This window comes from Phacochoerus africanus, chromosome 13 (genome assembly GCF_016906955.1).
Source record: "Phacochoerus africanus isolate WHEZ1 chromosome 13, ROS_Pafr_v1, whole genome shotgun sequence".
NCBI lineage: Eukaryota > Metazoa > Chordata > Mammalia > Artiodactyla > Suidae > Phacochoerus > Phacochoerus africanus.
This window is the reverse complement of record NC_062556.1, coordinates 13,994,542-14,021,945: the sequence shown is the minus strand read 5'-3', so window position 1 is coordinate 14,021,945 and position 27,404 is coordinate 13,994,542. Positions and strand designations below refer to the sequence as shown.

At 39.9% G+C, this 27,404-nt stretch overlaps 1 protein-coding gene across 1 annotated transcript in view; it reads right to left on the bottom strand.

The window, feature by feature from the left end:
* FREM2 (FRAS1 related extracellular matrix 2) overlaps nt 1-27,404 on the bottom strand; it is a 155,371-nt gene that overhangs the window by 118,955 nt on the left and 9,012 nt on the right. Inside the window, exon 3 of the mRNA XM_047755977.1 lies at nt 18,843-18,932. Coding sequence (XP_047611933.1) covers nt 18,843-18,932 — 90 coding nt within the window. The remainder of the gene's footprint in view (nt 1-18,842; nt 18,933-27,404) is intronic.

Here is a 27,404-nt window from a genome sequence, read left to right as displayed (position 1 = left end):
ACTTTTTTCCCCTGTAGCTTCACAATTGGTTGAAATTTTATTGCTTCAATATGCATAGTCTGATAAAAATGAATGAAACACTGCCATCTGCAACAACACGGATCGACCGAGAGATTATCATACTAAGTGAAGTAAGTCGAAGACAAGTATCATATGATGTCACCTGTATGTGGAATCTAATAAAAATGATACAAAAGACCTTATTTACAAAACAGAAATGGACTCACAGATTTCTAAATCAAACTTATGGCTACCCAAGGGGAAACGTGGGGGAGATGGATAAATTAGGAGGTTGGGATTAACATATACACAGACTATATAAAACAGATAACTAACAAGGACCTACTGCATAGCACAGGGAAATTTACTCACTATTCTGCAATAGCGGGCATGGGAAAGAATCTGAAAAAGAATGGATTTATGTATATGTTTAACTGGTTCACTTTACTGTACACCTGTACACTCACACCACACTGTAAGTCAACTACACGCCAATAAAATTAAAAAAAAAAAAATGCACAGGCTGGCCAACTGCTGTTTCTCGTAAAATGTGTGATTAAACTACCTTTCGGATCAGCGTCAGTAAGATGTCCTCTTTGATACGCTCATCCTTGGTCTGGTACAGGTTATGACACTGTTCTGCATTAGGGATCTGTTTGCCACTGTCCCACAGCAAATACACCCACTGACTGTAAAGCTATGTGGCTGGCGTTACTTCCCTACCTCGGGTGGCTGCCTCTGCCATCCCTGCTCTCCTTCTGGTCCACTGTCTTTATCCAACGCCATCCTTTTTTGGGGGGTTGCTCTCTCACACCTTCCCCGGTCCCTACCTATGTTCTCCATTATTCTCTTCCTTCTGAGGTCTTGCCAGTTTACCTCATTCTCCCAGGGACATCTGGGACTTACTTTCAATGCACTTCCAGCCAATTAAATTTTTTTTTCCCCTTCTGGAACTACTAAACACACAATGACTTTAAGAGTCACAGCACTTTTTTTCATCAAAGTCATGACCAGAAATATCTCTGCCTACTTCCATATTTGAGGATACCCTAAGTGGTACAGGGTCCATAATGAGAAAAGTAGTAACACATTTAGAAATAGGATTCCTTCTTTTGGACACCAACCCTCTAGGTACCCTAACATCTGCCTCCTCACCCCAGGGAGATCATGGGGCCCTATGCCAACCAGATTTAGTCTTTGTCCCTCCCTTTTGAACTAGTTGCTCCATACTGCTTTCTTTAGCATCTGTCATTCGCCTCATAAAGTATTTGCAGAACACTCTACAGCATCTTCAATTCAATTCAATTCATTTGGACTAAGGACTTTAGCTTTCTGACCCTCAGACTGTGGGCTGGGTACCCACCCTTAGCTTAGTCCAGCTCAGGCTCAGAACACTGCCTGCTTATATGGGACCCTCCAGATACCTACTTTCATAGGATGCGATTTAGATAAATTCTTTAATTTCACGTCAATCATTCTGGTCTGAATTTATAAACCCAGGCTTTTGTATGTCAGCATTTACCCAGAATGGAGACAAACTGCTATCTGCTTGAGCACGTGTAAGCCCTACGTCTTTAAGTATTGCCTTCCACATACCAAGAATTCAATGAAATTCTGTCCAACTGACTTGACTACAGTTAGTGTCAATCTCTGTAGACAAACCTCCATTTCCATTCTAGTTGAGAGTGGGCCCAGTTGGTTTTCTTTACAGTTAAACTGTCAAGTATCAACAAGATAGTAGTAAATAAGGATTAAGAATAGAGAAAATACATCAAAGAAAAGGCGCAATGCTGTTTGTACATGCCTCATATCCTAAGTAAGGGAGAAGTCCTACTGCTAAAGCTAGCTTGGGGCCAAATGATGTAACAGGCTAGGAAGACAACCGGCATCATCACGCTTCCCCTTTTAATGACCTTCTTTGCTACTGTGTTCACTTACTTGCTGCCCCTGAAATGTTCCTTGTATTCAACAAGCTGTTGAGAAATATTCTGAGGACTTGTAATGTCTGAATTTTACTTGGGGGATTCTTGCTGATTTATGCATGTGAACAGCAAAGAAATGAATTCTAATAATGGATTTTCAGGTATCACGGCAGGTGGTGGGTGACATAATTTTGCATAGGAGGGTCTATCTTGTGCCCCTGGAATTCCACCACCATGTGGACAAACCTGGACTTGACCTATCACTTGGTTTATTCCCTACAAATAAGATTACTTCGGCAGATGGAATAATGGCTCCCCAAGCATGTCTCTATCCTAATTCCTGGGGAATCTGTGACTATGTTAGTTTCCGTGGAAAGGGGAAATTAAGAATGAATACTGGGTTAAGGTTACTAATGAGGTGACTGTGAGACAGAGAGATTATTCTAGATTATCTAGATGAGCCCAATATAATCACAAGTATCCTTTTAAGGAGAAGAATGAAGCAGAAGGTCAGAATTAGAGAGATTTTATTTTGAAGATGCTGCACTGCTGGCTTTGAAGATGGAAGAGGTGGCTAGAGCCCAAGAACGCAGGCAGCCTCTAGGAGCTGGAAAAGGTGAGGAAACAGATTCTCCTCTAAGGCTCCCAGAAGAACACAGCCCTGCCAACACCTTGGTTTTAACCCAGTCAGATCCATTTTAAAATTCTGATCTCTACACTGTCAGATAATACATCGTGTTGTTTTAAGTTACTAAGTTTGTGTAATTTCTTACAACAGCAATAAGAAATTGATACAGTAACTTTGGAACTTTAATTCTTCCAGCCTCACTTTCTTCCTAGGTAAAACAGGGATAAGAGAAAACACTGACCGCCTTTTTGATAATCCAATAAATTGTCTTGGGTAAAATTGTTGGTTACATGGGAAGCATTCTATACACACTGTTCCAATTTCTTCTAGCTGCTGGCCCACTACCAACTTGCCACCACAAATCTTGCCATGATGGCTATATTCAAAACTGAGGGTAGTGAAAATTGTCTAATAGATTTAATAGAATCATCTCTTAAATATTAGCGCAATTTTTTACAGGAAAGAGAGAGAGAAACTGGTAGAACAAGAGCTATTAGCAAATGCTAAAGAAACTCTGTTTATGTATAGCTTCTCTCTGGGGATGTATGACTTCTGAGCTAGTAGATGCTCTGAATAAGCATGCCAGGAATTCAAAGTTCAAAAGATCATTATAAACCATACTTTCCTTCCAGTAATGCTAAAAAGGGAAAAGGAATGCTAAAGGGGGTCTTGGTCTCATCAACTCTTAAAAGCACCAAGAGTGCAGCTTGATTCCACCTGCTAGCATAGAAGAGAGAATATAGATGGGTCCAAAAATATTTTGTAAATATGTGTAGAGGATTGAGAGAACAGGAATCTCATTATAAGAAATGGGGATAACAGAATTGCATCAGAGATAGCTACCTGACTACTGTGAGAATTAAATGCCAAATCAAATTACCATCCAGGAGTAACTCAGCATATAAAAACAAATATTTTGAGCCTTTTTTTAATATATAATTGCTCAAGAGGCCAATTTTGGAAGTGATGGCAGGAAAATGTTATTAACCCATTAAAATGGAAAACGGGTTGCCAAATAGTGATAGACTTGTATCCCACAGAACGCGTGTGTGTGTGCGCGCGCTACCCTGTCTCGAAGTACTGATGGGACAAAAACAGAAATGCATATAAAGATGCTTTGTGATTTCTACTTAATAAAGGTACTGAATGATCATTAAAATATGAGAAGAGGTCAATCTGGCCATATTATTCCCAAGGAAGAAATAAGAATATTGCAGAATTGAATTAAGCTGTCTTGGTTGATGGAAATGAACCTTAATCATGAATGTATCTGTATCTACTATTTACAGTGGAAAAACTTGGGCCAAGTAACTCAGTCACCAGGGATTAAGCAATGACCTATAGGGCAGAATCATGTTTTTCCAGAGAATTGCAAAAGAGCCCTTAATCATAACCAGTCTGTACACCTGTTTCCTATCTGCCCAATTTGCATCTAATTACTTAACTCAGGCTCAGGAATCTACAAGATAAGCCATTGTATTTAAAACTGTGGTCACTGTGGATATTTGTGAATGGTAATAACAAAGTGTCAAATGCTATTAAAAAAACATGTTTTTATAATTACATAGATTCAGTTCACCTCAACTTTTTTCATGGAAAAAAGTTGCTTTAAACTTCTAAAATCATTATTATTATTATTTTATGGTCACACCCATGGCATACAGAAGTTCCCAGGTCAGGGACTGAATCCAAGCCACAGCTTCAACCATGCTGCAGCTGAAGCAACATTGGATCCTTTTTAATCCACTACACCAGGCTGGGATCGAACCTACACCTCAGCAGTGACCTGAGCTGCTTCGGTCGGGTTCTTAACCCAACTCACTGTGCTGCAGTGGGAACACCATAGTCTTAATTTTTATTTATTTATTTGTCTTTTTAGGACCACACCCACGGAATATGAAGGTTCCCAGACTAGGAGTCGAATCAGAGCTGTAACCTCTGGCCTAGGCCACCGTCACAGTCACGCCAGATCTGAGCCATGTCTGTGACCTACACCACAGCTCACGGCAACACCGGATCCCTAACCCACTGAATGAGGCCAAGAATCGAACCCACGTCCTCATGGATGCTGGTCAGATTTGCTTCCGCTGCACCACAATGGGAACTCGTTTTAATTTCTAACTAATCAGTAAGTTTTAAAAGCTATCTCTACATGAATATAGTAAATTGGTGACTTGATCAACACATTCCAACTTCAAGAGTCTCCTTTTTTAAAGATAATCCTTTCTCTGAAATCTCAAAATCAAATGCTATATTGCATCTACAGTTCTAAAGACCCTGGAAACAGTCTTTATCGCATTCACTATATAAATTCATACAGTGAGTATTTATTCAAGCAGGTACAAGGAGAGGCTTATTTATTTCTAGACACCTTTACTCTATCACATCACTAAGCAACACCCTTAGAAGAATCTCCAGCATAAAATGCTTTGCTAATCCACTTTATCGCTCATGGTGTTATAGTCTCCCAAATTAAGTGAAACGGATACCAGGTGACATTTCACCGCCTTTGTCCCTTTTTTTATGGTTGATGCCTTTGACCTCACACAGACTTGAGGTGGAGACGGGAAATGAGAGGAAAGAGCTGATGGTTTTCTCAGCTGCGCCAACGTGATGCAGGAAAGGGGGAGTGAAGTGAGTCTGTTAAGCATATGGAATCATTCTGTTCCCAATGGTGTTGAGAACATAAATCGGTAAGACTCAGCACACTTATTACACCAACTATGTCAAAGACATTGTGGCCTCTACAACAAGCTGAAATGTCTAAAAGCTAAATCTCTAAACTAGAAATGTATCTAGGCATGCGTGTAAGAAGACCTCCACTTTATAATAAAGAAGACAAAGAGTTTGATGTCACTATATCAATATGCAAAGAATATCAGGAAAATAGATGTCCGCATATGCCTACGTGGGTTTGAAAGGTAAGGCAAGCTTTTGTTTATTTCACATTCTTTTACCCCGGTAAGACTGTTCTGTTTTTCTTTAGATTCTTCTCTTGACTTCTGAAATTACTCCACATTCAACTTGAGGAGCAAATGGAAACCAGCAATTAATAACCTTCAGCATTTATTCATGACTTTGTTCCATATTTATTGACTTTCTCCTATGTGCCACAGAGCAGTTAAGCCCTGGACCAGAAGACAGGGATGTGAAGAAAGCAGCTCGTGCAGAGGAGAAGCTTTACAAACCCAGATGTAAGTAAAGGGTTCCAATACAGAGTGGTCTGTTCTGAGCGCATATACTGACTGTTAAAACTTCTGTACTGATTAACAAGCAGATGGAAAGATTATTTACAACCTTGCGGAGTCAGGACTCAAGCCCAGAATGCCCGGGAGAGCACACATTATTAACCAAGATAGTATTCAGCCTCTCATTGGTCCTGAAGTATTAAGTTCCACCTAATTAAACTTTGCATTCCAGTGAACAATTTTTGTGACTTTATCTATAAAGAGGTATTGAAGATATGAGTCTCATATGTTTTTTAAGGCTGACAAATAATTTGGATGTGATCAACTTAGTTCAAGAAAAGCACCATGAATGGTATTATTGATGCTGAAATTTTCTACCAATTAGGCTTACATTATTAAGTGACTTCATAATGGCCAATTTGAGGGCAAAGTCAGTGGAAGAGTTTGAGCCCATGTCAAATCAAGGCCCAGGGAAGGTATTCTTTAGCTGGTGAAAGCTGTTTTAAATAAAAGATGACATCAAAACCAGATTTTAAAATTATTAGTCATTTGATGAGTGATTTGTACAGTCATATTACACTTGTTAGCACTTCTGTAAAAAATATAACATATTTTATATTACAGTATATTAAAACCTTCTTATGCTATTATGATTATGATGCTATCATTATTGTGCTGCCACTTATATCACTTGGAAAGTAATTATAGATACATTAATATATACATATACACATACCTGTTCATATGTATGTACATATAATTTTACAACTGACAATGGTTTAAATTATTATTCAGATCAATATATGGATATACAAATCTGTATTTTGAATATTGCTCTTGGATACAAATATGAGTAGTGACAGGAAAAGAGAGGAAGTGATGTCTGACCTTCAGGACAAGGGTAAAATTCCGGGAGAAAACACGCTATTGGACCGAATCTCAGGCAAAAACAATGGAAGGAGGAGTTCCTGTCATGGCTCAGCGGAAATAAGTCCAACTAGGTACCATGAGGTCACAGGCTCGATCCCTGGCCTCGCTCAGTGGGTTAAGGATCCAGTGTTGCCGTGAGCTGTAGGTGTAGGTTGCAGACACGACTCGGATGCTGGCGTTGCTGTGGCTGTGGTGTAGGCTGGCGGCTACAGCTCCGATTGGACTCCTAGCCTGAGAACCTCCATATGCTGTGGGTGCAGCCCAAAAAAGAGGAAAAAAAAAAGGACAAAAAAAAAAAAACAAACAAAACCAAACAATCCAAAACAATGGAAGGATACCTAGGAAGAAATTAAAGGTGCATGGCATGTGCAGGAATCCTGAACAGGCTGTACGGCTGGATAGATTGGACTTGGCCAGCTTATACATCAAGAAGAGTTTGAATTTTATCCTGTGCCTAGCAAGAGACCACTGAGAGTTGGAAAGTCACAGTGGCCTCAGATTTTGTACTTGAGATACTTGTACTTTAAGCTAACTATGGAAACCGTGTATATCTGGGTCACGGGGCAAAGTGACAAGAGATGAGGAGATCCATTGGGAAATTACACTAGAAAAAAAGTCATTCATTCACCCAATAAACATTTATTGAGCACCTATATGCTCCAGGCACTAAGGCTACATCCGTGAAAAGCAAAGATAAAAAACAGAGATGGTTCTCCTGGACATCATACTATATGATAGCTGGAAGAAGGCATACCATGTATACAGCACTTGCCCTGTGCCAATCATTATTTTAAGCAGTTTACCTTTAATAAATCACTTACGATAAACCTCAACATGGTTTTAATGGGATCAATAGCCCTGGAGTTAGTGAAGGAATCTGATTCATCAGACATTCAGGAAGCAGGTAAGATTGGCTGGATCTAGGAACTTGGACGTGCATGGCGAAAGAGAATGGTGCCTGAGGTTTAGGTAGCAAGAGGAACTTTTTCTTCAATGGTTCATCATTTCTGAAATGGTTAAATGTACCCTACTTTTCTTAATTCTGTAACACCCAGGCTGTGCATTTAATTTGGGGCTGTTTCTGCATAAAATAAAGAGCAAGAGAAGGATTATGGGAACACAAAATGGTTCTTTTCTTTCTCTTGGATTTCTGAAGTCTCCCGACCAGTTTTACCACTTCATTTTCAATTTCTAAAGTGGCCCTTGAGCTCTGCTTGACAACGCGGTTTTCAGTGTTTTCATCTCCTGCCTTGAACAGCTCTGTAAGTGGAGTTAAAGGTAACAGGTGGGGCATTACCCAGATGACATGATTAGACCTTTCTGCACAGAGGAAACCAGCAAAGAAATGGAAAGGAAGTCCTCTGCTCTCTCTGCCTGGAAGAAAGTAGCTGGAGCTCTCTTCCTTATCAAAAGATCCCACAAAGATGCCATCTTCAAGCTTACATGAAAAATAAAAAGTAGTGCTAAATTGAAAACCACACATAACCGTAATTATTTTCCTTTACTCTCTTCTTTTTAACTTCCTAGTACCAAGAATACGAACAGCCTTTGTAAAAAATGAATCCTACCTGAATGGTACTTAGCTGTAACTGAATAATGTATTCTGGAATTGTCTACCCTAACAGCAATGCGAGAATTCTAAATGTAAACCAACTATAGGTACACTGTTTTCTTAATCTGATGTTTAATTCCCTCAGTGAAAAATCACTTATGTGCCACCACTTGGCAACTCATTATTGTATTCTTGGGGGCAGAAACATTAATAAATTAAAGATTTTAGTAAATTTACACCATCATTATTGCTTCTAGGAAATGTACATTATGAAATCCATCTACATTTGTGAAGCAAGAACCAAACATCTATGTTTATTTCTGTGCATGGCTCACAGATTCCTTACTTTATCACAATGTTAAACTTTAATAAACCTTATTTTTCCTTATTTGCAATCAAGATTAAGTATGACATTTGTCCCTTTGACCCATGGCTTTAATACTTACCAAGTAGAAACAAATAAAACTGTTAAATAAAACTATATGTTACCCAATCATTTACGAGAACATTAGTGGGATAAGGTTTTAAAAAGCAGATCGTTTTCCTGTACTATCAGGGGAAAATAAGATTTTGCATTTTTACTATGTGGAATCAAGAAGACTCTGCTTACTACAGATCATTTGCACAAACCACATTCAGATTTTAAGCAACACATTAGGAGGAGTATATATATCCACAGCACTTATTTTCTGATGACCCAGGAGGAGAATTTCAAAATACATGCTCTTCATACGGCCTACATTTAATAATTTTTCAAAGATGCAGTTATTGAATTGTGTTTTTCTTTATAATAATGACTGAATGAAGTATTCTATACAAGATATACATAGGAGACTCCAAGACCTAAGTAAACATGATATTTTATCAGTCTTCCACTGGTTGTGGCTCAGGGTATTAGACTTGCAATCAAAACTATCCTTTGAACGTCTCAATTGCTAAATCAAGATGTTTTGGCAAACTACATTTTGGTAAAAGCAGGCTACAATATTTAACCTTCAAGTCTATAAAAGTTATACCTCCAGTCACTAAAAAAGAGAAATAAAATATGTACAGTGGGCTCAAGAAGTACAGTGTTTGGCCAGCGGGAAAACTCATTATTATTAGATTAAAGAAAATCTTAGTTTAGCTACTTACTAATGGTCAAATAACTTTGGACGCATTCTTAGCTTTTAAACGCAGCATTGAAGAAGTGTTAATTATTCTTGCTCTTTCATCCCTGTATATCCCACCTTCACACCAAAAACAGTCAGGCAGTCAAACTTTACACACAGTTGCTGTGAGAAAGGCAAGAGAAAGGAATAAAGTAAGGGGGGGAAAAAGGACAGAAGGAGAAGGGAGAGGGGAAATAAGCAAAAGAAAAAGAGAAAAGCTCCAGAAACCTGCATAGTAGTGGCTCCATGCCCAGTTGTTTCTATGCTACAGGAATTGTGCTGCAGGAGTGGTCCTATTTCTATGAATTACCTTACTCAAATCTTCAAAAGACCTCTATTAGCTAGGTGCTGTTATTGTCCTAATTTACACATGAAACTGAGGCTAAGGTTCAGTCACTTGGCTCAGGGTCGCATCACCGTTTCTGAAGGAGGCAGAACGATATTTGTTCCAGTTCTAACTCCAAAAGCTAGGCCCCATGTGGATGTAAAGGCAGAGAAGCAGGGTGGCGAGGCTGGCTTTCCTGTGTACACATTTCAGAGAACTAAGACATCTCCTAATTTATATGTCTGGAATGACCTCTTAATTTCTTCTCTTAAAACATTTCCATGCCCCTCTAGTCTTTTCCATGAATGGCAACACCGCTCTCCACTGGCCAAGAACCCCAGGATCACGTTCCAGTTCTCTCTTCACCTTACTTATCCCATGATCCAGTCCATCACTACATCCTACAGGTCCAGCTCTGCCAGGAGGCCAGCCTGTCCTCTTCTCTCCATGTCTCCTGTGTCTTCCTGCATCAGCCTCACAGTAGCCTCCCCACTTGCTTCTGGCTACCACCCCCCTCCCACCTTGATGCCCTACAGCTCCAAGAGTCATCGTCTGAAACATGTGAGAGTTCCCAAGCCAGGAACTGGACCACGCCACAGCAGGTACCTGAGCCACTGGAGTGACAAGACCAGACCCTTAACCCACTGCACCACAAGGCAACTCCAGTTACTCCCTTGTTTTAAAAAGACGTGTGGAGGGGATGTTCTCTTTCCTTTATAACAAAATCTAAACTACTGCCTGGGTTTATAAAGCGCTGCCCCACACGCCCCCATTCAAGCTCTCCAGCATCATCTTGTTCCACTCCCCAATTGGCTCATTAAGCTCCAGCCTTGTTGGTGTTCTTCTGGTCACTTGAATAAACAGAGCTCAATACCTCTGCACACACCTGTTTCCCCTCTTTTTAGGGACGCACCTCGACACAGGAAAGTTCCGGCTAGGGGTCGAATCAGAGCTGCAGCTGCTGGCTTATGCCACAGCCACACCAACGTGGGATCTGAGCCGCCTCGGCCACCTCCACTGCAGCTCGGCTATGCCGGATACTTAACCCACTGAGCGAAGCTGGGGATCAAACCTACATCCTCATGGATACCAGCTGGGTTCTTAACCTGCTGAGCCACAACAGGGAACTCTCCTTTGCAAACACTTTTCCCTCTACCTGAACATTTCCTTCCTCCTTCCTGTGGCAGTTTCATCTCAACGTAAGTCTAAGCTTAAACATCGCCTTTCAGAGGCCCTTTCCTGACAGCTGCATCTCTATCTCAGATTTAATTATAACCTCCCAACACTTAAGCAACAGATAAATGTTTTATTTGCCTACCATTTTATCATCCATACCTATCAGCACCTCAGGTCAACGATCATGACTCTTAGGTTCATCGTTCTTTTCCCAGATCCCACTTGAAATGTGTTTGGAGTGGGCGTTCCAAAAATACTTAATAATTCACTAAATAAATGAATAGGGAAACTCTTTTTACTCAATAGGTTTCACCATAGAAACCCTGTACCTTCTCTTACATTGCACTCTGCTTCCCTATTGTTTTCTTACAGGTTCCAGCAAATACAGAACATAATAATTACAAGTTGTGCACTAGACCTTTGAATACCACCTTTTATTTCTCCCATAGCAAACATAAAGAGACAGAATAGTGTATTATTGAGTTATGTAATATATACCACAGATAAATATTTGGTTTGAGATTATGGTATTTTAATCACTTAGGAAAGATTTGCTTAGTTTTAAAAAGGTGATTATCATTTGCTTTAAAAAGGTGATTATCATTTGAGTAAATATAGAATCATGCTAAACCTCTAACATGTGTCTAATAAAGATTCATCTTCATGGTGAGACTTCGATTTAAGAAAAGTTTCTTCCAAACTATAGCTAACAAAAACAGCACATATGACATATAATTTTGGAAAGAATCTAATGAATAATAACTAAGAAAGTTTAGTTTATATTTTTCTATTTAAAAGATAGCACTTTTATTTAAAAGGTGCCACTTCTTTCATGCACACAGTACAGTTATCTCACAGATTCATGCTTTTAAAGGCAGGGGTCTGACATAGAAAGACCTTGATGACTTGAACTGTTCTGAATTGTTCAATGAGACAAGAAAGGCTTACAAACATTATGCCATAGTCCCCAGCACCTCTTCCCAGGACCTGTATGTTAGTAGATCTGTGCTCTCTTACAGATGAAAAATTCTTGTATCAGTCCCTGACATAACTTCACTGTCTTATTATAACTCCCTAAGACACTAGTATCTTTCCACTGGGTTCTCATGTCACTAGCAATTAATTTTATTGCCAAGAATGCTTGCTTTTTTTTCCTCTAAGCTGAATATGTCTGTATAATCTTTTAATGCTTGTACTCAGACCTCATTTTCTGACTTACTGCACTTATTTATATTTTTCCAGCCCTTGCTTTAAATTCAGGCGAATGATCAATAATGACTTTGCCTTAAGCCCTGAAGTTACTGGTCAGCTTCCAGCAAAACTTGTGCTCCTTCTCACTGGAATGAAGAGCTTCCAGTCCCCTTGTGTCTTGGGGCATTCAATCATCAAGTGTGGAGTGAAAATCTGAAAGCTATGTCCTTAACTGACATTTCATAGACAGAAGTGACTTTCCAGCTTCTTCTACTATGTCAGGAAGCTATTTATATCTTTCAATAGCATATGAATTAAAGATCTTGGCGGATGAAAAACTGGGCACCACAAGGCACAGTCAAAGACAGTGGTGGCACATGCTGGCTATGGACCAGCTACATTCGAATGGCCAACACACATATCATGTCTGACTTCCCATTTCAGTGCCAAAACCCGGAGACAGACTTGCTTAGAAAGCATGCCCATGTCGTAGCAGAGCTCAAATGAGGCAGCGGCAAGCCAGCTTTCATAATGGAGAAAAAAAGCAGGGCTCCTCCAAGCCAGATGATCACAAAGCCTAATTCTTCCTTATGCCCACAAGTACACTGACCCTGATGCTGTCTTTGAGACTTGACACAAGCAAATACAAGAAACATAAAAATGAATAAGGACTGAGGATACTTTGTGCTAATGTAGCTTTCTACTTCTCTCCCTATCATAGTGCTGTTTCTCATAAGGAAAAAAAATTGGGATCACTAAAAACACTTGAGGTAGGGGTGCTGACTTACATATGTCAGAGATTTATAGAAAACATCTCTTTCTCTTTACATTTTAGAATTGTACACTTGTTTATATAATACAGTTTTTTTTTTTTTTTTTCTGAAAAGAATTCTTTAAGAACAACATGAGCTCCGAACTGGTGGTTACTGCGAAATTCTTCAGTCCAGTATATTCCACTGAAGGTTTCAAAGGCATTTTTACAGCAGTTAGTTTAATGTATTTAGAAATGTGAAAACCTTACTAAAAATCATTCTTGGTGCCACAGGGATTTAAATTAATGCTAGGATAAAGAAATGTTCTAAAGAATGCAAAGGGTCTCCTGTGGATTGCTTACAGGAGCTTTTCTTAGGATACTATTTAATAGATCCTTACCTAAAAGAGAGCTTCTTTTCCCCATTTATTCATTCATTTTAATATTTGCTCAATATTTACCGTGTCTTCACCCCTGCGTAGGCACTGTGGTATAAAAATGACATTTTTTTTTTTTTTAATTTGAAAAAGGACCTTCTCTAGTAATGGAGGTTTTCAGATTAGCAAATAATCAGAATATAAAGCTGTTGTTACAAGGAAATGCAGAGATGGAAGCACAAAAAGGCATGACTCCCTTTGATATCAGGATGTTGGGAGCAGCTTTGGAGATGGAATGACATTTGAGTCAAAAGCTGAAGAGTGATTAAGAGTCATTAGGGTTGAGGGTGGGACATATCTGAAATAGTTTCCTGAAACTGGCTTTTACATCACAATAAAGAGCTAGAGGAGTTCCTACAAGAGAAACCTAAAAAAGGCCTAGGACCACTTTCATGTTAGGATACTTTGTAGAAAAGTTACAGAGTTCAATGCTGAGAAATCAGGTAAAAATATGCTGTTCTGAAGGGGATAAAGGGGCCCCTGCGTTTTTCTTCCCACAAAATTCTGGAGTCCTAGGTCTGGAATTTGAATTCAAAGAGGCAATTATCAAAAGAGGATATATTTTCAGGAGTTCCTGTTGTGGCTCAGTGGGTTAAGAACCCAACTAGCATCCATGAGGATGTGGGTTGGAACAGTGGCCCTGCTCAGTGGGTTAAGGATATGGCATTGCCATGAGCTGTGGTGTAGGTGGCTGCTGTGGCTGTACCGCACACATGATCCCTAGCCTGGGAACATCCATACACCACAGGTGCAGCCTTGAAAGAAAAGAAAAGAGGATGTATTTTCCAAGTTGGTTTTATTATTATTATACTGAGTTACCCTTGAGTAGACATAAAGGGTGAAAATAGAAGAAGTGGAACATGGTTTAGCTAAATCCTTAGGTGGCTGCCACGCATACTGATGCATCAAAGCTCCAAAGAAGCCACGGCTAACAGGAGCACCTTTCCTAACCCCAGAGTTTGACCTTTTGTAACTATGAATTTGCATGTGTTGATTGGTCCCAGAATACCTAGAAGGATGACTTATTTTGATATAACATTTTCATGCTTTTCACTAATATTCCAGTACACGTATTTATTACTAGTCATTTTAAGAATTACACTGACAGATGCTATAATTATGAATTTTAAAGCCCACATGACATTTTGTGACATTGATGCTGTCACTAAAAAGTTCTATTTTTATTGGCATTGAGAGTAATTTCCAGATTGCTCCTTCTTATATGGTGACATATGTAGCCCTGCAAGTTTTTGCTTCTGTGGAGCCATGTCTCAAGGGGAACAGGATAGCCTTCGTGACACCTAGCACATCTGCACAGATGTTTCTTCAACTTCCTCTTCTTTGTTTACAACTTCACAAATCATTTGGAAGTATACCTGTGTCATCAGAATTCCTGAAGTGATTTTTGGGGGGTATTTATTTATTTGTTTTGCTTTTTATGGCTGCATCTGTGGCATACGGAAGTTCCCAGGCTAGGGGTTTAATTGGAGCTGCAGCTGCCAGCCTACACCACAATCACAGCATGCCAGATCTGAGCCACATCTGTGACCTATACCACAGCTCATGGCAATGCCAGATCCTTAACCCACTGAGCAATCTTCAAAAGACAAAAAAAAAAAAAAAAGAAGAAGAAAAAACCCCCAAAAAAACCCTGACGTGTAAGGATCTGTGCATAGGTGTATGGTGTGTGTGTGCACTATATTAATCAACATTCATTAAGCCCAAAGACAGTAGACTTCTCTGAGGTGAAAATTCTAACATTATCTATCTTCAGATAGTTTACCTTTTTTTTTTTTTTTTTTGCTTTTTTAGGGCCGTACCTGTGGCACATGGAAGTTCCCAGGCTAAGAACTATAGCTAGGACCTACAGCTGCCAGCCTACACCACAGCCACAGCAACACTAGATCTGAACTGTGTCTGTGACCTATGCCACAACTCAGGGCAAGGCTGGATCCTTACCCCACTGAGCGAGGCCAGGGATCAAACCTGATTCCTCATGGATACGATCCAGATTCGTTACTGCTGCATCAGGACGGGAACTCCTACTGTATACGCTTTAGTTCCGTCATTTGGTAATTGCTGCAAAGCCCTCCGAAAACTACAAAGTAGCCACTGTCCTAAGCACCATCCTGTTTGCAGTGAGTGGGTGGTCCTAAGCCGGTACTGCGTTATAACAGAAGGATTCTGTGTCTAGCCAGGTTCTTATGATAATATAATTAAATCTAAAACAAAAGATTCCAGTTTTCTGTTCCTCAATCTTCTCTCCCTGACTCCTGAAATTAAAAGCCATATCTTATTTTTACCATTATTTGAGGATTAGGTTTGTCCCAGGAACGTCTTTAGGTATTTGCTGTCCTAAAATTAATCTGGTTGATGTGAACAAAGTGAGTTCAGTGGGTTGGAGAGAGAATTGATAGGACTTTATGCCATGGTGCCTTGACCTGCCTCTCAGGTATGAACTACTAGAAGCATTTTCCATGTTTATTTCATGGGAATGGTTTATGCCTATGCTTACTATAATGTATACAGTAAATGATAATAAATTACTCTAGTTGAATTCAGTGACCAAACTGTCTGGTCCAAAAAGTCTGCCATCACTTAGATGGGAACAGTAAGTACCCTTGAGGGAGCTCTGTCACTTCCTGGGTGGATGGACGGAAGCTACCTGAGACCTAAATGTTCCAACTGAACAACAAGAATAACCCTTGTGCATAGGATTCAAAACCTGCCATAACTCCTGAGACATACATATCTTTGAGAAGTGTCAAATGCCATCACAAACACGTCTTCACAAACTCACCTTCTCGTTCATGAAATTTACGTTGTTAAATTTGCAGATTTTGAAAATACGTGTTCATATTACAGTCTATCAAATAGGTCTTTTTAGAGTATATTTTAATTAAATTATTGACTACACTGCTAGAAGATACAATAGCTAGGTTAGAAAAAATTCAAAATCCTTAGTATGTTTTTGTGGAAAGGTAGAATATCTTTATTTTTTCTTTTATCACAAATATTACAAATATTTTTTAAAACTTCTGTTGGCCAAAACACCTCACACTTGGAGTTCCCACTGTGGTGCAGTGGGTTAAGGATCTAGCATTGCCACAGTTATGGTGTAGGTCACAGCTGCAGCTTGAATTTGATCCCTGGCCTGGGAACTTCCATATGCTCCAAGTGTGGCCAAAAAAACCCAAAAAACACCACCACCACCCCAAAGCAAGCAACCTCATACTTCCCAGAGATAATTTAACTCAAGATACTCTGCAAGTTTAAATAGCACTTCTCGTTCAAATACTAGAATATTTTACAAGACAGTGCAAAAATCCGAAAAAATAAGTACACAGATTAAAACTATTTTGAAATACATTATGTGACTTTTTATTTTTAAATCTTGCAGGTCTCTGTGTTTATTCTGTCAAAGGGAAGTTTTCTTGCACCAGAGGATTAAGATAAATTCTTTTCCACAGATAGTTGCCAGAATCTGCCAGGGTCCCCCAACTAATGCCATGTCCATGGGGAGGAGAAGGGTAAAGGACAATATCTCTGGGATTTTTCTCTCTCACATGAAATTCTAGCTCTGAAAAAGCCCCTGAAATAATTTAGCTCCAATTTCCATAAACACAATCTTCAGCGGCTCAGCTACATTGTCAGCAAATCCAAAAATAAATCCAGTCCCTTCAGCTAGTCATTCCTCACTTAATATTTTGAAATATGATATGGCATAATGTTCTCCAAAGTTTGAATACAGATCCCAATTTTAAAGTAAATGCTACCATTCCATCCAGCTAAGGAAAGAAATACGCAGAATAAAAGAGAAAGAAAAACAAAAATGTATTAAAAAAAAATAGGCTATAATGTCTCAGAATGGTACACTGGACTTCAAACGTTTTTGGCAATTTTAAAGAAAATCATACTTTTGGAGTTCTCGTTGTGGTGCAGCGGAAACGAATCCGACTAAGAATCGTGAGGTTTCATGTTTGATCCCTGGCCTCACTCTGTGGGTTAAGGATCCAGTGTTGCCGTGAGCTGTGATGTAGGTTGCAGACACAGCTCAGATCCCACATTGCTGTGGCTGTGGTGTAGGCCAGTGGCTACAGCTCCAATTGGACCCCTAGCCTGGGAACCTCCATATGCCGCGGGTGTGGCCCCAAAAAGACAAAAAAGAAAAAAAAAAGGAAATCGTATTTTGCCATTGAGGTTTATTCAATTATTCTGAGAAATATACATGGCTTTTTGAACCAATAATTTATTCCTTAAGTTATACGGTAGAGATCTGAATTATTTTGGCGTTTTACTCTTAAGTTTACTTACAGTAGAATTTTCCATTTGGGCAGCATGATTCATTAAGCAGATTCCTTTTTTATAGGTTAATTTCTCTCTCAGAACTCACTTTCACACTAAGATTTATTTACCAATATGTAAAATACTAAACTATGATTTAGTTACTAAAAAAAAAAAATTAAAGGCATTAAACTTATTCAAGTTATAGTAGAAATCAAATAGCTGTACCCACATTCACACACTTTTTTTTTTTTTTTGGCCTCTCTGACACACACCCAGCACATTTTCAGAGCTGTGATCCTGTGAGGTCCAACGATATTTTAATCGAGGGCTATTTAATGCTTCAAAAAATAGGAAGGGTAAGCATGTGACCTTTCAGAGGTAGATGACAGAATAGGGTGCCGATTTTATAAAGCACCAGAAGGAAAGAGATGACTGAATCAGAATCCTTTCTCCCTGTCTCTTCTCTCACACACACTTGTCCCTTCATTTCCTGTGTCCTGTTCACCCAGGACACATTCTTTCTGAGGGTCTTTTGCTTCTCCTGAGAGCATGGGGGAACACGACATCTTAAAGTGCAATCAAGAAGAGGCCAGCTTTTCCTCCTAGTCTACCTGATTAAGAAGAGAACTCAAGACTGTGAGTGCCAGTCAGGGCTCCGGGGGAGCAATGACAGTAAGTTCCTGAGGAACCTTAGATCCCAGGTCATAGTCTAGTCTCTACAGTGTTCAGATTTCACCAAGGAAAAGTTTATCTAGACTAAGCCACATAATCCCCCAACCTAAGAAAATCATTGGACATACTGAGCTTGATAGATGAAATACATTTATTTAGCACTGACTTCTTGGCGAATGCGATGCAGTATCCACCAGCATTAGTCTGCACCCAAGCATATTAGAAAAAAGCACCCCCTTTGGGCAGACACACCTAGTTAGGAAAACATGGCTTGCAAGGGCTGGGCTGGTTCCAAGATCCTCTTGGCACCTCAAGCAGGCAGCTTCATGCAGAGCATACTCTGAACAACTGGACGTGGGGATCCTATTTATATAGACCTTTCTCTTTAGTGCTTTACAAATCCTAAGACAAAAATAACATAACTAGAACATGTATTTACAATCACCGCAGAGTAGTATTGTGTCAGATTGAGAATGGAAGACGTTACCACTACAGCAAATACCAAATTCACTGTATAAGTTGAGGTGAGCGTAAACTGATACCTGATACAGATTCCTTGTCACAAAGCTGCCAAAGAGCAATGCATAAAAGTCACTCTCCTTGTTTATACTAACAGGAGAGGGGATACTTACCACCGTCTTCAACTGTAAAATGGAATACGTCACTTGTGGCATTAGCCCCTTCTCTTAAAACATAGCATATTTTCAGGTCGTCAATGTCGGCTAGAAAATAACCAAATAACAAGATGATCAATTGCTAGGGCAAAGCTGGTGACTCATGTCCAATGCTATCGACTGTTACTGTTCTGAACCATGTTTAACGTCCTTCCTCTCCTAATGGAAACAGCACTATCTTACGCCTCAGATCTCTAAGCCCCTTGATTTCGGCTGTCCCTTGGAAATCTGATCCCTTCCACAGATAGAGTGCAAGAGTTAGGTTATAATAATAGGAAAGCATTACTCCTCCCAATGGCATGTTCATGCACCAGAGGAGTGTCTGTCTCAATGTGGAATGTCAGACTCCATGACAGGTGCAAAGGGGGATATTCTGAGGCATGGTAGATTTCCTAGTGCTATCAAAATCGCACCACTTGCCTCCCTGCCCCACTGGCCCTAACAGGAAAGAGGTTCTCCTGCTTAACTTCAAGCTAACTTTTCTTACCTCTTGTGGTATAGCAGTCTGTTTTTAAATGCTCCACATTTTTTTTTTAATGAAGGACATGTTTTTTCTTTAACTCCCACAGACTGAAATTACTACCATGACTCAATGTCACCAGAGAACTTAGAAAATGTTCAATAAAAAGCTGAAACTTTATTCAGAATGAGAAGTTATTCTGCTTTTCTAATGCTTTCTATTCTAGCTATCAAATTGATTGGCATAATGTGTTTTTAGCCTGGACAAAAATGCAGCTTTAAAAACGGATTCATCCATTTTATCAGTTTCTCTCCATGATGCTACACAGACAACATAAGAAAACAAACATCATTCTGTTCTGTGATACTCCCAATAGATCTGAGCTATTTGATCTGGGCCGATCTCTAAGTAGTTACTTCCAAGGCTGCATAAAATCAAGATTGTAGCTGAAATTGCTTCTACAATGGTACGAAATGTTTGTCTCATGTGTTTTCTATGGTTTATTCATCTTCTGAGATCTCTAGTAAGATCATGCCATGGAGTTTAAAGGCATTATGCATAAGAAAAGGATTTTATGAAAGAATAGTATCAAGTGATCCAAAGTACTACTATATAGAGTATTTGTATAGCTCTGCTTTATAGATGTGACTTACCTTGGCTCACACAGTTTTGAAAGGTGACTTGCTTACAATTAGGCATTTGCGGGTGGAAATCTGATTTAATAGTTAACAGTACTTTCTTGTTAACAGAGATACTTAAAGGAGAGGCGAATTCAAGATGTTTTGTTCTCCCTTTGCATTTCATTTCTTTTTAGGGCCATACACATGGCATAGGGAAGTTCCAAGGCTAGGGGTCAAATAGGAGCTACAGCTGCCAGCCTACACCACAGCCACAGCAATGTGGAATCCATAGCATATCTGCAACCTACACCACAGCTCAGGCAAGGCCTGATCCTTGACGATTTGTTTACACTGTGCCACCACAGGAACGCCATGTATTTCATTTCTAATTCAACTATAATTTCCCCAAATTCCACCTCTTTCTGCATGGCTATCTTCTGAGGGAGACTGAAAATTTCCAGAGGTTTTTTTTTTTTTTTTTTTTTCCACCTTAACTCCCCACAGGCCTTTGCTCAGGGTCTAACAATCAGTAAAGGCTCAAATGTTTCTCAATCTAAAGTGAAAGAGCCCAGAGGTCTGGTGACCAGGACTTCCATCTCTCCCTTCAAAGGGATGCTGCTTCTGCAGGGGAGAGGAGTGAAGCCCCCGCACAGCTCTTTACCTGTCTACTTTACAACTCAACTTCTGCAACCTCTAGTTTATCAGTTAAGGAGTGAAGTGAACTCTGCACTGACTCTGGGTCCTTAGCATAAAGACAACATCCTCTGGTCATGTGGGGAGGACTTTTCTCCAATGTTCTCTCTCCTTTATCAATGCTATAAGAAAATGTAAAGGCTCTACCCTAAGAAAAGAAAAAAAAAAAAACCCACAAAAACCCACTCAATCTCTCTATCAATGTTTTTTAAACAAAGACAATGGTTACTTGGGAGACAGTATCACTGAACTCAATCACTACTTCAAGATTGATTTTTAAGAACTTTTCTTTAGGATGCAACTAAAGATTATCATATGAAGTGAAATAAGTCAGAAAGACAAAGGCAAATACCATATGATATCACTAATGTGGAATCTAAAATATGGCACAAACAGAAGAGAAACAGACTCACAGACAGAGAACAGACTTGGGGTAGCCAAGGTGGAGGCGGAAGAAAGTGGGATGGACGGAGAGTCTGAGGTTAGCAGATGCAAACTCGCATTTAGGATGGATAAGAAATGAGGTGCTACTATACAGCATAGGGAACTAGAATCCAATCTCCTGGGATAGACCATGATGGAAAAAGAATATTTTAAAAAAGCATGTATAGGAGTTCCCACTATGGTACAGTGGAAATGAATCTGACTAGGAACCACAAGGTTGTGGGATCAATCCCTGGCCTTGCTCAGTGGGTTAAGGATCCGGCGATGCTGTGGGCTGTGCTGTAGGTTGCAGATGCGGCTTGGATCCTGCCTTGCTGTGGCTGTGGTGTAGGCCAGCAACTACAGCTTTGATTAGGCCGCTAGCCTGGGAACCTCCATATGCCGCTGGTGCGGCCCTAAAAAGACAAAAAAAAGCATGTCTATGTGTATATATACATATGTATGACTGAGTCACTTTGCTGTACAGCAGAAATTGGTACAACATTGTAAATTGATTATTCTTTAAAAATAACAGAACAAAAAAAGAACTTTTCTTTTTTAAAGTAATGAGAACATGAATTCAATAAGACATTCATGTGTCAAATTTTTCCTCCAGGTTAGGCCTGAGCTATTGGTTAGATGAAACTAAAGGCCTTTTCATAATTCTGTTACTAATGCATGGTTCAAAAGGGATGGTTTTTTAAAATCTCAAGTAAGACTTTAATCATAACACTTACAGATTAGGTATCTCTCCAAATAATAAACACATTATAAACATATATATAAAAATAAGCCATACTTCTTAGGGCACAGAAGTATTAGTAAGGTAAAAACTTAGTAGCCAAAATGTTATCCTCTTTAAGTAAACTTCTAATAATTAGCTAGATTTTCTTTCCATTGTTAAACATGTATCAAATTTATTTTAGTTTATGTACACAATCATTTCATGTTTTTTTTAATTCGAAATTCATTGACACTCTTGGAAACCACAAACTCGTTAGCTTAGGGGAAGTTTCCATAAGTGATTTATAAATTATCTCCCTGCCGAGACCAGCTCAGCAGGATGGGGCTGAGGAACAGGTGCTCTGGAACTTAAGGAAAAAACCAACACAAAACAAAATGCCAACACAAAACAAAACAGAGACAGTAAAGGTGGGAACCGGGGGACTCAAGGTCTCTGAAACCAAGATCCCCGCCTCAAGAAACTACACTGCTTTTCTATTACTCTTTTGATGAGAGCACGTGAGGAGGGGCTATGGGTGGATGATCAAGCAAGAAGATTGGAAAAACATGTCTCACGACATCTCCCCCTTTTTGTTTTTGCAGGAGGGCAAAAATAGATCTTGCAACTTCTTTTCTTCATTACTTCTTAAATCGCTCACTTTGTGCATCTATAGACAGAACACGAGTCCAAGTTCGGTCTCACGTGGAACTCCTCGGGCTTCAGCCGTGGTTAGACTGACCAGTTTCCAGGGGTGGCCAGAGCAGGGCTCAGTGCTCCCTGACGATGGCGAAGGGAGTCTCTGGAACTCGACCATGAGGGGATTCTCGAGGTGCTGCACAGCCTCCCAGGTGTCCATGTCAGCCGTGGATGCAGACTTCTTGACTATGATGTGGTAGCAGAAGATGGTTCCACGGGGTAGTAACTGTAAACTCTGTAGTAGTTGGGGTTCTATGCGACCCTTAAGTTACAAATGTTAATGGATAGCCACATCGAAGAATGTATCAAAGCCCATATTCTCAATCCCCATCCCCGAGTTGGAGACTCTAACTGTGGGAAAAGGGGCGACGACCGCTCTAACTTCTTCCTGCTGAAAAGGTGCATAGTTAGGGAAAGCAGTTAGGTCTCCACTCATGGGATGGTCAAGTGGGCCTTGATACATTGCTTTGGATACCCCTTCTACCAACATTTGAACATTGATAGCTCTTAATCAAGATGTAATGAAGCAAGAAATACCATTAATTATACAGGGTCTGAATAAAAGGATCAAGATCACAATGAATACGGCGAAAGAAACATTTTCACCAGGAGGAGGAGGTCAGCTGGTTCCACAAGGCAGCTCCAAAAGTTGGAACTGGATAGGACAGCTCATGAATCTACTGTTGAAAATCCAGCAGGGAATGAGGCACATTCTATGAACATCAGGAATACAACATTTAGATTTTGTAATAGCAAGGTCTTAGTCAAGGAAAGGCAGAAACCTTGATGAAGCTCCATTGGCATATATTCCTCCCCTCTCTTTTTTTATTTATTAATTTTTAAAATTTTTTTATTTTGGGGGGCATTCTATTAACCATGGTCTGTGAAATAACAGATTGTGAGCTGAAAGGAACTAATATATTGTTCAGATTAACCTGATCATTTCCATGAGCTTATGCATCAATCACCAGGTTTTAATACTAATAAAAGAAAAGCTTTGTATTTGACTGACATACACTATCATTTTGCTCATAATTAACATACTACACAAAAATAAAATGTGAGGGATTGCCGAGTAGTTATGCTGTGAGCCACATGGGAAGTCCTCCATTGCCACGTGAATTGAGGCTTTAACCTCTTACAAAATGTCTTTCTAAAAGATGAGTTGGACTCTGGAACAATCAGAAAGGCACTGAGAAAAGAAAATGGATTCCCAGTCACAGCTCAAAGGTTGTGTAAAAATTTTGTAACCGGCTTGCCAGAAACATGAATGTGGCAGATTCATGAGGGAGGGGCCCAGGGTTGGAAGGGAGGACTAAAAAGTGGCTCCTAAGTGGTGATGAGGACAGGGGCCATTATGGAAATGTCCCGTCAGTCTTGATCCTGGGCCTGAGGGGTCAACCACAGAGACCTTCATCTTCAGGGGCAGTCCCTCTGCCAGTGATCTCCCCAACATACGGGGCACAGCTGAGTCTAAGGGCATTCCCATTTAAAGGGTCCCTCTTTTCCATAGAGGAAACCGGCTCCAGGCATAGGTCTCTGCCCTAGTCCTCTCACCTTGGAAGCTCCCAGGTTGACTCCCTGTAGTGCTGTAACTGGAGCCTCAGCCTTTTCTCTTCTTGTTCTCCTTTCATTCTTCCTGGCCCCGATTATAACATATTTGAGTTGCTGCTCTGAGAAGGTGCTCCAGGTCCTCATCGGGGCCAAAAGCCAATTTTTGGAGCTTTCTCCATATATCCGGCAGCGATTGAGCTATGAATTTATCCTTAAGAATTATTTGGCCCTCCATTGTTTCTGGGTTCCTTGGTATATGTTTTCTCAATGCCTTTCTGAGTCTAAGAAAGTTGATGGACTCTCTTGTTCCCCTAGTAAACCTCCGATAGTTTTTAACGGGCTTTACTCGTGAGGCTTTTAATCCCTTTACTATGCAAGTAACAAAATGATTTCTATGCCAATTGTGGTTATCTCCCTCATCAACAAACCAACTGGGATCACCCATAGAAACCACCTGACACCCTGTGGGGAATCTTGTTCTATCTCTTCTAATTTGCCTCTGGCATTTATAGCATCATTCCCTTCATCTGCCCCAGCTTTGATTTGAGCAGTTTCGAAGACATTGTATTTTTTTCCTTTTTTTAATTAAAAAAAATTTTTTTTCTTGTTGGCCTGATTGGCTGGAGACTGACCAAGAGAGTAATTCATTAACAGAACACAGAAGTTGATGGCTCATACAGACAGGAATCGGCTTCCCCTTAGGGGACCAATCTCATACAGTTCCATAGGAACCATTAAGCAGTATGACCCCCTCCATAGTCCTGCATATATTCCAATGAATTTGATTTTTCATTCTCTTGAAGGTACATAAAGTCCTTTCCGGCATCCCCATATCAACTGGTTTCACCTGACCTTAAGCGAAACTCCAGCCTGTCATTATTTGGAGTAAGAGGCTTTCTTCAAATTAGCCATTGCTTGGACTAACATTGAGGCCTTAAAGGACGCCGTCCCCACTCCCTGACAGGCTTTAATATATTCAGCAATGTTAGCTTTTCCTTTTAAAAATCCTATGGCCTTTTTGCAATCAGTATTTGCATTTTCATATGCTAACAATTGAAAAATAGTATCAGACACCTCAGAGTTAGTAATTTGTCATTTTAATGCCTCTTGTAAACGAGCTAGAAATTCAGTATAAGGTTCGTTAGGGCTTTGTAGGATCTTTTGAAAAGATGTATTTATTAGACCCTTAGATTCAATTTTATCCCATGCCATTAAGAAACACTGCCTAATCTGTTCAATAGCTAAATCATTCATTCTCATTTGATCTTGGGGATTACTCCAAGGACCAGTCCCTAACAATTGTTCCATTGTAATTCGAAGATTTCGAGCCTGATTACGATGAGCAGTAATTTGGGCATGATCTTGCCACCAAGACTTAAATTGTAAATATTCACTAGGTGATACCACACCATGGGTTAAGTTACGCCAATCAGCAGCAATCATACGATTTCCTTCAGCTGCTCCCTGCATGATTCCTTTTGTAAAGGGAGAATTAACACCACAGTTTTGAACGGCCTGTTTTAATTCTTTAAGAATTTTAAAAGGAAAGGGCTCATGAATGAACTCATAAACTCCATCAGGGTTGGCGGGATCAATGCCTGGAGCTGCTGTCTCCCTGACAGTTACTGGAAAGGCTAAATGTATGGCGTCCAAATCGCCTTCCCTTCGAGCCTGTAATATCCCCTGTTGAAGGGATGATAGATGGTGTTCAGGGACAGCGCTCATTTTCTTTGCAACCCTAGAAGTAGAGGCTTCACGAGTCCTCGTCACCTCACTCCTAATAGGAGGCAATTGAGGAATATCAGAATCAAAAATTGGAGCCGAAGGCTCAGGAGCCAAATATTCTCTATGATAATTTTGTTCAGGGATTGTATATTTAGGTTCCTCCAACAAAGGTGTAAACTCCCCTTCTTCTTCCTCCTTTAAGCCCTCCGTGGTCTGTAGAGGGTCTAAAACTGATTTAATTAAGCTCCAAGTAAGTACTCCAAATAGACCCAGGAATTGGAACGCCCTCATCATGCAATATCCTAAGTTCCGTTCCTATGCTTTCCCATATCCTTAAATCTAACGTTTCTAACGTAAGAAACCAGTCACAATGTTTCTCAATAGTCTGAAAAAGTTCCAAAAGCTTACTTTCACTTATTTTTGCACCCCCTTTTTTAAGGAGTTGTCCTAACAAACAAATGTAAGGACTATAGTTTCCTGCAATTACCTTATTTCCCCCTTTACCCCGTAAATACCTGAGAGAAGGAACGTATCCGCAGGATTTCTTCAGCATGGCCACGCAAAATTCTTCCCTTCTTCTCAGGGCCCCACAGCACTTACAATGAATAAAAATTCCCGCTGTAGTTGCGGTCCCTCGTTCTTCGTACCTGCCTATTTGCCCGCCCCACATTGGGCGCCACTTGCCGAGACCAGCTCAGCAGGATGGGGCTGAAGAACGGGTGCTCTGGAACTTAAGGAAAAAACCAACACAAAACAAAACGCCAACACAAAGCAAAACACAGAGACAGTAAAGGTGGGAACCGGAGGACTCAAGGTCTCTGAAACTGAGATCCCCGCCCCAAGAAACCACACTGCTTTTATATTACTTTTGATGAGCGCACGTGAGGAGGGGCTATGGGTGGATGATCAAGCAAGAAGATTGGAAAAACATGTCTCTTGACAGATGATCAAGCAAGAAGATTGGAAAAACATGTCTGCGACATCGCCCACCAGATATTAATTATGTATTTCTTGTGCAGAAAAAAAAAAATCCAGGTACTTGAGACAAGTGATTTAGATCTGAGGTGGAGGGAGCAGGAAGGGATACTTTGATGTAAAAGCAAAGTTTGATATTAACTAAATAATTTCCCCAATCTGTCTAATTCTACCTTGTTAATTTTTCATAATAATGAAATTTAGTAAGTTTTAGAAATGTGTTGTTGTTTTTTTTTTCTCCTAGGGACCATTCAGTCATTCTATCTGACAATAATCTCCCTTTGCCATATGTGCTAAGTTGACTTAGTGCATTGAAAATCCATCTAAATACAGTTTAGTTTATCTCTTTGTGACAAAACAAAAACAAAGACAGCATAGTTACTTTAGACATTGCTTTTATCTTTCTTCTACTGCAAGAGCAGCCACTGTAGCTCTGTAATGGAGCTTTTTTCAAATTGACTCACTTATCTAATTTCCATAAATAACTCCTACGAACCAAACTCCAGCCTCGACTTGTTGAAATGAATCCTGTGTGATTAAATATCAACAATTTTCTTAGTCAATATTTGGATTCTTATTGGAACATGATGATTCCTCTTAAAATGTAACTTAAAATGTATCTTTACTTTTTAGGAGAAACTTAACAACCA